At 44.3% G+C, this 12766-nt stretch overlaps 1 protein-coding gene across 1 annotated transcript; it reads left to right on the top strand.

Annotated features, from left to right (window-relative positions):
• Positions 1-1383: 1383 nt before the first annotated feature.
• LOC6583397 (E3 ubiquitin-protein ligase ariadne-1) lies at positions 1384-3588 on the top strand. The gene has a single exon (XM_002009031.4). The coding sequence runs from the start codon at positions 1829-1831 to the stop codon at positions 3359-3361; it is 1533 nt and encodes a 510-aa protein (XP_002009067.1). The 5' UTR covers positions 1384-1828; the 3' UTR covers positions 3362-3588.
• The last annotated feature ends 9178 nt before the right edge of the window (positions 3589-12766 follow it).

The raw sequence follows: 12766 nt of genomic DNA, 5'->3' as shown, positions 1-12766 counted from the left end.
CTGCTGCTGATGCTGATGCTGGCTGCTGCTGGCTGCTGCTTTTGGCGGGTTAGCAGTCGGCTTTTGTTTTAAAATCTGTTCGTAGTAAGAGTGCACATAAATACATATGCATGCGCTCTTGTATTTGTATTTATATTTCAGTTTGTATGTGCATATATGCAAAGCGAGGCAGAGGCAGGGGCAGAGGTAGATTGAATCCATTCGCAGCGTTCGCCACGTTCAATGGGCATGGCTGCTGCTGCTCCTGCTGCATATGCATTATGCACACTCATTACCCGCACCGCCATCCGCCATTATCCTTGTGCGCTCGTTCACTTTCATTTCGCATACTCGTTCCTCTCTCTCTCTCTCTTTGGCTGTATGTGTGTTGGTGTGTAGCTCTACTGTACTTTTATATCGCATTTCGCCGTTGTTATCGCAATTTTTGTACCTTACCCTCGCCACTTGAGACACTGCTTTGTTCTCCTCTGCACTACAATGAAGGGGTTATGGCTATGGAATACGCCAAAAGCTTTTAGGCGCTTTTTTCATAGTGTCCTGAGTACCGAAACGACTGAGTAAAAATCCAATGCATTTTGATATACCAACTTTAAATGCACGCCCAAAATGCCTATGAATATTGCAATTTTTAACCAACGTACAATCTGCCAAATATGTAATTACTTTAGCTTTACATTTATTTCTCCCATTTTGTTTCAATTAGTGATGGCACGATTAATCATTCAATTATCGATTAAAATATTTTATTTGACGTCACTACTATCTCCACTGACTATGCGATGTTCTATGGTAGTGCTATCTCTTAATGTCTTCTTGTTTGTGGAACAAAATGGCAATAAGAAATTATGAGAATAGGGATCATTTCGAAATAATACACGCTATAATGCATAAAAGTATTTTAAATAATATACGCATGCTTTAAACATCTGACTCCTACATATGCATACAGATAATTCAGTTGAAAATAAGATTATTTAGTTGTATATATTATGATGCTACTTGGGCACCCATGGAAGGCAATGGAATTTCAATTTGTTAGTATTTATACGTACATATATAATAATAAGTCCGGCAAACACATTTAACTGCATTTTACTTGAGGAACTCTGCGTAGGTCTCCATAAGACTTTGATTAGGATTCAGAAATACTCGACTGTTAATATACCAAATAAGAATTAGACTATGTAGAAACATTTTCAAAGTTTCCAACCAGGGCTGGGAAACGATTTTTGAGTATTGTTTTCAGCACACAAAATCGATGTTTGTGTATTGTATGTATCGATTACATTCTGCAAATGACAGTAACATTGAAAAGACTCGTTAACAGTGGATCAAATATTATATGTATTTAAATCGCCACGTCATTGCGAAAATCTTGTTAGAGGCGAACTGGCACATATTGAGTTTCATTTCCGGACTTGATTCGTTGTGAAGCAAACTCGCAGCTTTGGCTGGCAAAATTAATCAATTTAAAGAAAAAAAAAAAAAAAAAATAGAGAAAAATATAAAATTGTCAGCCTAGAATTCAGTCTTCAGGAGGAATACGAAGAACTCACAACATTTAATTACATCGAAAGTGTTTGATATATCAAGCAACACAGAATAAAGTTCTTGGCAGCCAAAAATTGGACGAATGCTGCAGCTATCCGAGTCGTAGACAATCAGAAATCTACCGACAAGACATCTATTGCTGGGCCTGGGTACAGCCGAAGGGTTAGCAGAGGTCAACAGCTAACTGGAGAGGAGGTGGTTTGTTTGTTCAAGTGTATCAAAGTAGCCCGAGAATCCGCTATTTGAGTGTTAGAACTTTTCTTATTTCAATTCGAATATGAACTCTGACGACGAATACTCGGATGAAGATCACGGAGATTCACAACGTTTCGTAAACAGCCCATCCTCGTTCATGACTTGTGTGGAGAGCGATGAGGACACCTGCACGGAAATCGATTTGCCCGAACGACCCCGGCGCAGCGTCGAGGTCGATGAGTTCGTGTACACGGTCCTCACCTCGGATCAGATAGTGCAGCACCAGCGCAACATCATTAACGAGGTCAACAATGTGCTGCACCTGTCGCCGCAGGTCACACGAATCATACTGAATCACTACAAATGGGACAAAGAAACGCTTTTCGAGAGGTACTTTGAGAGCAGCCCGCAGGAGTTCTTCCGGCGCGCCCACGTTGTGAATCCCTTTGCAACGCCATCGAAGCTTAGCCTCAAGTCTGCCCCGGGCGTCAGCGGGCGTGAGAAGCTCTGCGGCATTTGCTACTGCCCCTGCGACGAGCTGAAGGGCCTGGACTGCGGCCACGCCTTCTGCGCCGCCTGCTGGAAGCAGTACCTGAGCAACAAGACCTGCAGCGAGGGACTGGCCCACAGCATTACCTGTCCTGCAACCGATTGCGACATCCTGGTTGACGATGTGTCATTCGTCAAGCTGGCCGACGATCCGGAGGTGATTGCCCGCTACCAGCAGCTGATCACCAACACCTTCGTCGAATGCAATTCTCTGATGCGCTGGTGTCCGGCACCCAGTTGCACTCATGCCATCAAGGCCAGCTACTGCGAGCCGCGTGCCGTGCGTTGCTCGTGCGGACATGAATTCTGCTTTGGATGCGGGGAGAACTGGCACGAGCCTGTCAGCTGCTCCTGGCTAAAGAGGTGGCTGAAGAAGAACAACGAGGATTCAGAGACGTCCAACTGGATTGCGCAGCACACCAAGGAGTGCCCCAAGTGCAACGTGACCATCGAGAAGGACGGCGGATGCAATCACATGGTGTGCAAGAATCCCTCCTGCCGCTATGACTTTTGCTGGGTGTGCCTCGGCTCCTGGGAACCGCATGGGTCGTCCTGGTACAGCTGCAATCGCTTCGACGAGGAGGAGGGCAAGCAGGCCAGGCAGGCACAGGAGCGCTACCGTTCCTCGATGGCGCGCTACCTGCACTACTACAATCGATACATGAACCACATGATGAGCATGCGCATGGAGCACAAGCTGTACGCCAACGTACAGGCCAAGATGAACGACATGCAGGAGAACATGAGCTGGATCGAGGTGCAGTTCCTCAAGGAGGCCGTCGACGTCCTCTGCCAGTGTCGGGCAACGCTTATGTACAGCTACGTGTTTGCCTTCTATCTGCGCAACAACAACCAGAAGATCATCTTCGAGGACAACCAGCGCGACATGGAAATGGCCACAGAGAAGATATCCGAGTGCCTGGAGCGCGAGATCACTGTTCAGAATCTGTGTGAGGTGAAGCAGAAGGTTCTGGATCTGTCGCACTATTGTCGCAAACGGCGCACCGTTCTCCTTGTCCATGTGCGCGAGGGCTACGAGAAGGACTGGTGGGACTTCATAGAATAGAACTGTCTGTAATCCCATTAGCTAAGCTCCAAGGTGGTTAGCCGCAATACATCGCTCTCTTTGAATGGCACCACACAAAGAATCCAGCATTTCTCTGAAGACTTAATATTTAATTGCCTTTGGTTGGACCTATTAAAATAGCACACAGCTTTTGACTTCCTCTCTGGTAGAGTGCTGTTAATCTGCCAGAGCCATCAAAATTCTACAGTTATATAATGCAATAGGAATATCGATGTGTTTTATTTGCAAGCATGGTATGGCATGGAGAGTATTCAGCTGAACGAGTAGCTCTTGGACCTTACAGTCCACATGAATAGGCATAAGACGGATGTAGACTTGTGCTCTGGCAAGCCGATACTATATATACTCTGTACTTTGCTCTCTACGACGTGCTATGCTTGCCCGGAATTTTAAAATTAGAATAGAGCCACAACACAGCGAGGAAACCTCTCGCTCAACATTCCTTGCTTGCTCAATGGGTTCTTTGTATTCACCTCAACATATATCACATAAATCATAAATTAAAATACCAATACAGTACTTCATAAACAAACAAGCCTTTTTGACGCCTTCCGCAACAGGGTATACGATGACTGCCTCTCCCTATTCTCCGTTGGGCTCGGCCTCTTAATGGCTTTTAGTGGCCTCTTAAGCAGGCACAGCCTCCGTGTGGAGCTATCTCTTTGCCGTGATTATATGTATTGTTTAGTTTAGGCTTAGAGTCTCTGAGGCACAGTTTCTTCGTTGGCCAGCGATATGCGCCTGCTTTTGTAATTATAACATAAATCAATCCAATTTCATGTTATACTTTTGGCGCAACAAAGCGATTAATGTCGACAATGCCACAAGATATGGCATGGCTAAAGGAAAAACATAAATAAGCCATTGAGCCATGGCCAATAACGGAACGAAACGGGCCAATGAGACGGCGCATGCGCAGCGTTTTCATATGAAAAATATTTCCTTATCGCGATGCGTCGCACAGAGCCGACATCGAAGTTGGAGCTCGAGCTCAAGCTAGAGTTGGAGTTGGAGTTGGAGTTGGAGTTACCGGTCGCCGCCAGGTGCATGAGATTTACGGCAAACGGCAGCCAAGTCGTGCCCGTGACTTTACTCTGCCCTCGCCTATGCTAGCCCCACCTGGCCCGGTTAGGCCCGGCCAGGCCAAGTGTGAATTTTCGCACCCGTGATGAAGTTTCCAATTAAATTTTATTGGATTTCAAATTGAAGCTGCCAGCTAGTCAGCCAGCCAGACAGGCGCTCATTGATCTCCTCACTGGCAATGTCTTGCTCCGGCTCCAGCTCTGGCTTTAGGCCTCGCTTAGGCTCTGGCGCTGGGTTCCGCAAATATTTGCGCTGCATTGTTGTGGCAAGTGTTAAAAGTGGGCGGTACGGCATCTGGCAGACATCTTGCCTCGCAGCCCGCCGCATAAGCAATTTCGGCCTGGCAGAGTGATTTCTTATGGCAGTTCAATACGAGGTCAGCAACGTGGCGAATGGATTGCGCATAGAAATCACTGTGGCAGATGTAGCCAATCTCTTATGTTGCCAAATAATACTCAGGCATTTGGATTGAACGGTGGGAATTCCTAGCTCAGGAGAATGGCTAATTGATATAATTTCGTAGCTTGGCAAAAAGTGAAAGACAAACAATATTATGTGCGCAAGACTTTCCCACCTGCTGCTCACTCACTGATTACCCAAAAACATATATGTATATTTAATGTTCAGCTTAAATCTAGTCAGCTTTGCCTTAAATTTCTAGTGCTTTAAGTTTTCTTGAATCACTTTAGAACTTGCGGCTGGTGTTTTCTCGTCTGCAGGACAGCTAAGTACCATTCAACAGTTGCTAACGCCTGGCCATTCAACAAGTCAACAAAATAATAAAACGAAAGCTTCGGCAAAGCCCTGCCAGGCCCAGGCCCAGGCCAGTCCCTGCAGATGCCAAAGAGCGCCAGCCCGGCGGAGCTGTTCGAGTGAGTTTCTATTAATTTTATTTATTGGCCTGCTGCTTAGCCTCTGTCTCGGTCGCAGCTGCTGCCACCACCCCAGCTGAGCGGTCATAGTTCGAGTCCTGCTTCCTTCAAGAGCCTGGGCGGCTTATTGAATTTTTTATCTAGAGATTGCTTTTGTGCTTACGGCAGCGTCTTGGATGGCGGCTATCTCTGGCGAGCTTTAGCTATTTTTATATGACATATTTTTCGCTTGGCGGCTGCTGCCTGTGGTCCTTGTTATCCTTGTCGGTCACTTCATGTTCTCAAATTTGCTCTACGACTTACTCGCATTCTTTCAATTACACAGCATTGTCCTTGACTGCGGCCAGGCGCGAGCTCCCGCTCAGACGAAGGTCAGTGGTACACGGAAGTGTTTTAAGCTCTCCCATGCAGCGCCTGCCGTGCCGCCACTGCCATATTAAACAAATATTTAAATTAAATGCACCAGCTAATTTTGAGTTATCAATTTGGCTTGTCAAATTCAGGTACTTTCTAATTGCCTGCCCGCCGCAGCTCACGCGTCGGTGTGACCATTTCTCGGCGTATCTGCGGCACATTAGTTGGGCCATTGAGAAAATTTTGCCGCTGCCATAAACAATCTGCAGACACGAGCTGGAGCTGGAGCTGGAGCTAGAGCTGCCGTGAGACGCTGCAGTTGCGGTTGTTGCTGCAGTTCCTCCAGCCACAAGTTCCACAAGCCGTCAGCCGACTGCTGCCAGCTGCCAGCTACGACCTGGCTTGGATCTGGCTGTGGCTCTGTCTCACTATCACTTCATCAGAGACGTGAATTTATGAGGCACTTTGCGCAGTCGGCGAGCATCGCTGGCCATAATTTGCCGCCGTCTATTGGCGAGTGCACAAATTGCGTTGATATGCTGACAGGCGGCGCACAGCGGGCCAGCCCCTCCGCCTGCCCCCGCCCCCACAAGCGGAGCATAGCAGCGTCTTCTAATGCGCAAACTCATTTGCCTATCGCCTCGCCAGCAACAGCAGCAGCAGCAGCAGCAGCTGCAAAGTGCATTTGTTAGCTGGCCATGGAGCTGGCTGCGGATCGTCTCTGCTCATTGCACAAACTCACTAACTAAATTGAAGCACGCGCGCAGGCGTTTTAAGCGGCATAAAACCCAATTGAGTTTAATTGAAGGCAGCCGAACATGAGGCCGGGCCCGAGCATGTGTGAGCGCTGAGTGGCCGTTGGTCAGCGGAGCGGGGACGGTGGGTAGTGCGGAATGCGGGTCATTAACTAGCTGTCACATTTCTGTGATGTGCGCCACAAGAAACTTAATTTAGAAACAAAAAAGAGCAATCTGTCCAGGCCAAAGTGAGCGACTGGAAGCTACCCTGGGCCCAGAACAGATCCACCTAAGAGATGACTTTGTATTATGTGCAACTCTTAGGGGCGTTTTCTTGTTCCACTAATATTGCATTACTGGAATTGATTACTGGTATGTAGTAAGAGACTCTCCAAGGATTTGCAGTGGACTTCATTAAGAGAATATGTTTGGTCTTTTTCAATAGAATTTCAGCTAATTAATGATATTTATTTATTTATTTTTTTTTTTTTTTTTTTGTTGGTTAAGAAAATTATTATAAATTAAATGATAAATTCTTTTAATTATTATTATTTTAGTCATTATTACTATTATTAATATTATGTTATTCATACAAGTTAATTGATTTATGAAGAACATCCTTCCAATTCAAGCAGAACTAATATGCTCCACGCACTCTGTGAACTTTGTGGTATTTGAGGAATTGTCTCCGCACTTCTGATGATACGATGCAAATGATAACGAGACAAACACGCAAAACTGAAGAATGCGGTTAATTTGTGAGACGCGCTACATTGCAATTCCAAATATAAACGCATGAGGATTATTATGAGCTCGATGTTAGTAATATATCAATTTTTAATATAATGTAGAATTACATTTTGGCGACTCTTATTTCTCTATTGAAACTACAATCTGCTGATGTATAATCTTATGTACATATATTGGCAGAGCATTCCAAGTGTGTTACGCTTAGCTGCAATATGCCTAATGATGTTATTTTTGGCAAAAAGGTCGTGACAATTTGATTAAACGTCATGTTATGTATTGTATTTGGTGTATCGATTACGCACTTTAAAGCCTTTAATTGCTAAATGGCGCTGCGTCGCAGCATGCGGTGCCTCATGCGCCCCATATTCCAATTCAGAATTTGGCATGGAAATCGATAATGCGAATGGAATTGTATGCGAGAGTGCAGTCAACTGTTTGCCAGGGAGCGCATTTAATGTATTTATATTGTATTTCATTATGTTTATTTCATTGTTGTGATTGAATTGAATGCGAATGATAGACACTGTCCGCTGCACACGCTCTATCGGAATCGTAATCGGAATCTGACTCTGAATCTGAATCTGAGTAAACATCGATGCCTGTTCCTCGACCCGTGCGTGGCGTCTGCCAATGAATCAATTATGAGGCATATTTTTGCTGATATAAATATTTGTGTTGGAATTAATTATTTTATATTAAAATGACCGCAATACATTTAATGGTCGAGTGAAGCCCAGGACATTCCGCACAGGATATTGCAGTCGCAGATGTGCACACACACACACATACACACACTCATACATGCATAGCTGCTATTTGAAGTATGTCCTGTGCATTGCTGCTGATTTTTGCGGCCAGGTGACTGCGGCTGTCCTGATTGACACCGTAAATGATATGCACATTATGCGCAGGATATGTCGTTGGCATTGTGTGTGTGCGCGTGAGCTGCAGTGCAAACAGGAAACGGAAATGGCAAGCATTGTGTGCATGTGCATGTTGCACATTGAAAGAGTTCGGGTTCGATCGCATTGTGCGTTGAGATTGGCCACAAGCATTCGACCTGAATGCTTAATGACCAATCTAATGAATTATACTCGTGGAGCCCATATGCAGTTGGCCGAAAGTCAACTCTGTTATTCAAAGAGTTAACCGACTGCATAACCCTCTGCTGAAAACCTTCCCCGAAATAGAAAGTCCATAAATGATACTTTGCGGCTTACACATAATATTAGTATATTTGCCGTTTCAGCAGTCTTCCTTCAATATACGAAGCGTACCTGCTTCTGTGTATATATGCATATAGATGTATATTTGACAGAAAATACAATCAGGCATACAAGGCTCATCAGAACGTCATCATCATCACAGTTTCAGTTGAGGCACAGGGATTGTTCCAATTTAGAATGTAGCAACACTCAAGCCCCAGGCCGGCAACAACGCAAATAACAACAACAACAGCAACAGCATCATCAGCAATGGCAACAGCAGCAGTAGCAGCAGAGGCAGCAGCGGCAGCAGCAGCAGCAGCAACAAGAACACGACTGTAGAAAAAATGCTCTTAAAGGATCCACTTGTGTTTGGGCTCTGAAGTGTCCTTTGCATGTTAGCGAAACCACTCGAAAATATGACGCGTTTGCTGAAGTATGCAAAAATTGCACATGGAACAAATGTGGGGACGCAGCTGGGCGAACAAACAGTAAAAATAAAAACAGCTCACAGCTACAACAATGAATGGCACAAAATGCTTGTCGCTTTAAGTTGCCAGCAGGCGGAATTCGTCAACAATTTGGGAATGGACATTAAGCTACAACAGCAACAACAACAACAACAATAGTTACGTGGTCATAAATCGTATCTTTATCTGTGATGGCGGCATATCAAATGATCGTTCATTATGGGAGAAAACGGTGGCACCTTTGAACCGCAACGTCTTGACGGGGTGGGGTGGTGGTGGTGGGAGCGAGTGCGAGTGCGAGTGCAGGCAGGCCGTACGTGTCGTCCAAGGGGCCGCTGCAGGCGCCGCAGCTGACGTCGACGCTGACGCTCAATCAATCAATGCACGGCAGCAATAGTCGCAGCCGTAGAGGCGGCAGCCATGTCGATGGCGTTGGCGGCAAACATGAAATATCACACAGCCAAACCCTTTTCTATGAACATAAAGTTTAGCCTAACGATTTCGATTTCCTGCACAAACGTGAGCGTAACCAAATTTGCTCTAGGGCTTGGCCAGAGAGCCAGACGGGAAGAGTCGGCGGGCGGGCGGGCGGTCGTTCGGGCAGGCAGTCAGTAAAAAGCCGAAACAAAATCAATTCAATTGCCAAATTATGCCAGGCAAAAGCATGGCCAATATTTCGCTGTCCCAATATTTGTGGCCGCAATTGTTTTGCATGACTCGCTCAGCCTGGACTTGGGCTGCATTTGGGTTTGCTAATCGATCATCTGGGCCATGTTTTGGCTGCATTTGTTGCCTGCGTCGACTTGTCATGACTTGGCTTTGGGTTTTTGTCATTTCAGTTCGACTCGCTTCGGTTTGGTTTTGGCTTTGGCTTCGGCTTTGGCTTGGACGTCATTTTTAACTGTCTTGGCACTTGGAGGCGGCCCGAACTACGAATATTTGCGCCGTACTACATTTGCCGTAATTATGCCCGAAAAGGTAACACGAGGCAGTCCAAACAGCATAACGCGACATGGTGATTAATTGTCGAATCGTGCACTCCGTCGGGGCTATTTGTTATCTCAAGGCGTTGAAATTATAAATTGTTTTGACTGCAACCCCAAAGAAAGAGAGAGAGAGCGAGACAGAGAGAGGTAGGTAGACAGAGAAAGCGTCGCGTCGATCGCTTGTTTTTGCCATTTGTTCAGGTGTGAAAGGGTTCAGCAAGGGTCCAAGCACGAATTACATTACTTATGACATATAACATTTGGCTCTTAGGCCCTAAAGACCTCTTTAGCTGATCGTGTTGTCTCAGTGATAGTCTATAAAGATTGTGTAACTAAATAATTTTGTATAGCAAAGTTAACCAAGCTAATGATCGTAGCGCGGCTTTAAGGATTCCCTCATTGTCAAAAGATTGTTGCTAGAGGAAAATAATCTAGTGAAACCCGAAAATTATTACCTTGGTAACTATACATATGATATATTTTTATGAAATTATATATTATGTATTAAGATATTATATATTATATATTATATATTATATATTATATATTATATATTATATATTATATATTATATATTATATATTATATATTATATATTATATATTATATATTATATATTATATATTATATATTATATATTATATATTATATATTATATATTATATATTATATATTATATAATGAGAATGAGTTTTTATAGTTATCATTATTGGGTAGTATATCTTAGAGCTTTGCTTGACCATTGTTTGCCATATGATATTTTACACAAATGCTTTAACGTAAGACGAGATAAGGGAGAAACGGAAAGGCTGAAACATAATGTTTTGTTTTTATTTTTATATTTTTTCTTATTTAAAATTTTTATTTTTATTATATATTTTTTTTAATACATATTATTATTATTATTATTAAAAATTTTTTTTATTTTATAAATAATTTTTTTTTTTTTTTTTTTTTTTTGTATTATTATTATTGGCTGAATTCATACCAAGCAAATTGCTGAACAACATAATAGATAAAGTACAATAGACAATACATCTTGCGTATATAAGAAGAGAAATAGTAAGATTGAAGGAGAGAGTAGAAGCAATCCCATTACTGTGCAATAGCAGCTAATATTCATGTCAGTTAAATGTTTTTAATAACAAACAATCAAACAATGAAGGACACAGCGCCACACGTGTTGTTGTTCAACACATCAATTATGAGTCATTTTCTAGAAGCGTGCTTTTTTATTGAGTCTCGGCTGTTAGATCATCCAAAGCAGTTTTCATAATTTTCTGCTCTGATGCATAATTTACATATCACGATTAACAAGACATCGTGAATTCGTGTCGCGCATAACAAAGTTTATCATTTTGATTAGAATGGCTTCAAAGTTTTGGCCATATCTTTAAAGCCGTGCTGTTAGCACTGTTGACATTTGAAGAGCCCCCACACCTCGCGGCTGCAGGTCTTTGTGCATGAAGCGCGCTGAAGTGCGTAAATGTGAAGTGCACAGAGGGAGCAGGGGCACATGCCCCATCGAGAGTTTGCCCACCCAAAGCTGCCTCTGCAGCAGCTGTCAAATCAGCACGTGACATTGTGTGACATCATTGAGCTGGAATATGAGGCAGCGAAGCGCCGAAAAGCCGCGACGACTTTCGCTTCATACAAAAGACAAAGCAACGCCTCGAGCTCCAGCTTCAGCCACAGCTTCAGCTCCAACTCCAACTGCCAAATCCCAGTTCAGCTGTGGCTTCTGTTTCGCCAGGAGCTGGAGATGTGGCTGCTGCCTGATGTCAGGTAGATTTTTTGGGCGATGCTGTCGAGGCTGATGCAAGTGCACACTTGAGACACAGAGACGACTCCAAGCGCGCAGGTAGCTCTGCCTCCCGACTCAACCAAGGCAAACCAATCTCTAACCCACTCCCGCCACATGGACCGCCTTGAGAGATGCATTCAGCACGTAATACATAGATCAACATTCAACACCGTGTGTGTGTGTGCGAGTGTACGAGTGTGTGTGATAGTAGCGCTGCAATCACGTTAATTAAAAAGGTGCAAATTGTAAAACGCGTCAGCAGCGTCGGGAATGCCATGAACCACGACGCGCAGCTAAGTGCTGCCAAAAGCTGACAGCTGTTAATGAACGAGCTAAAATGTGGCACGACCTATGGTGGCGGGGGTGGAGGCGAGAGCAGGGGCGGGGGCAATCGCTGTCTGCAAGTCACGTGCTGCACGTCATTCGGATGCTTGGTAATTAAACGTATCATAATTCCTTATAGCGGCTACACCCCCGGCCACCTGGCCAACACGCTCTGGGCTCACATGCAGCTCCCTCTCGCTCGTTCCCATTCTCACCTACCACGTTTGCATTTTTACATGCATTTTAATATTAACGGCCAAAACAAGAGTCGGCGCGCTGGAGACAAAAACGGATTTCACAGACCAAAAGGATGCGCCGTTGCCACTGGGCATGGTCTGCGATTGCAACTCTCGCTGTAGACACAGCCGCAGCGACAGTCGAGCTCCGTCTCCGTCCACGTCTCTCGACCAAGCTCGTCTAGAGTCCTGAGAGATGGGGTATATTAAATGAAGTCTCGGTCTCTTAGGCAGGCGGCATAGCAAAAAAAATCTACAAAAACCTGGCACGCCGACCAATCAATACTCTTCTAAAGAAAAGATTTTATGGGAAGCTTTACATCAGGAAAATTAAAGAAGGAGAGAGAGGCAGAGTATGAGTATGAGAGAGCGACATCATGAGAGAGCTGGAACGCATGTATTCCGTTTGCAGACAACAGAAGGAACATCTTATGTATAAGAAAAAAAGGTTACATAAAAAATGTTAAATTAAATGTATATAACATCTGACATCTGTCTTGGAATAGCCAGTATACTCTGATTTACTCATTTCGAATGGGTAAAGGGTATATAAACATTTTTTC

Source organism: Drosophila mojavensis, unplaced genomic scaffold, assembly GCF_018153725.1.
Source record: "Drosophila mojavensis isolate 15081-1352.22 unplaced genomic scaffold, ASM1815372v1 contig_74, whole genome shotgun sequence".
Taxonomy (NCBI): domain Eukaryota; kingdom Metazoa; phylum Arthropoda; class Insecta; order Diptera; family Drosophilidae; genus Drosophila; species Drosophila mojavensis.
The sequence above is the reverse complement of the archived record's forward strand: the minus strand, read 5'-3'. Positions and strand labels throughout refer to the sequence as shown.

Bases quoted from the DNA above. Each gene is read 5' to 3' on its own strand.
- LOC6583397 (XM_002009031.4), top strand. From the start codon at position 1,829: ATGAACTCTGACGACGAATACTCGGATGAAGATCACGGAGATTCACAA.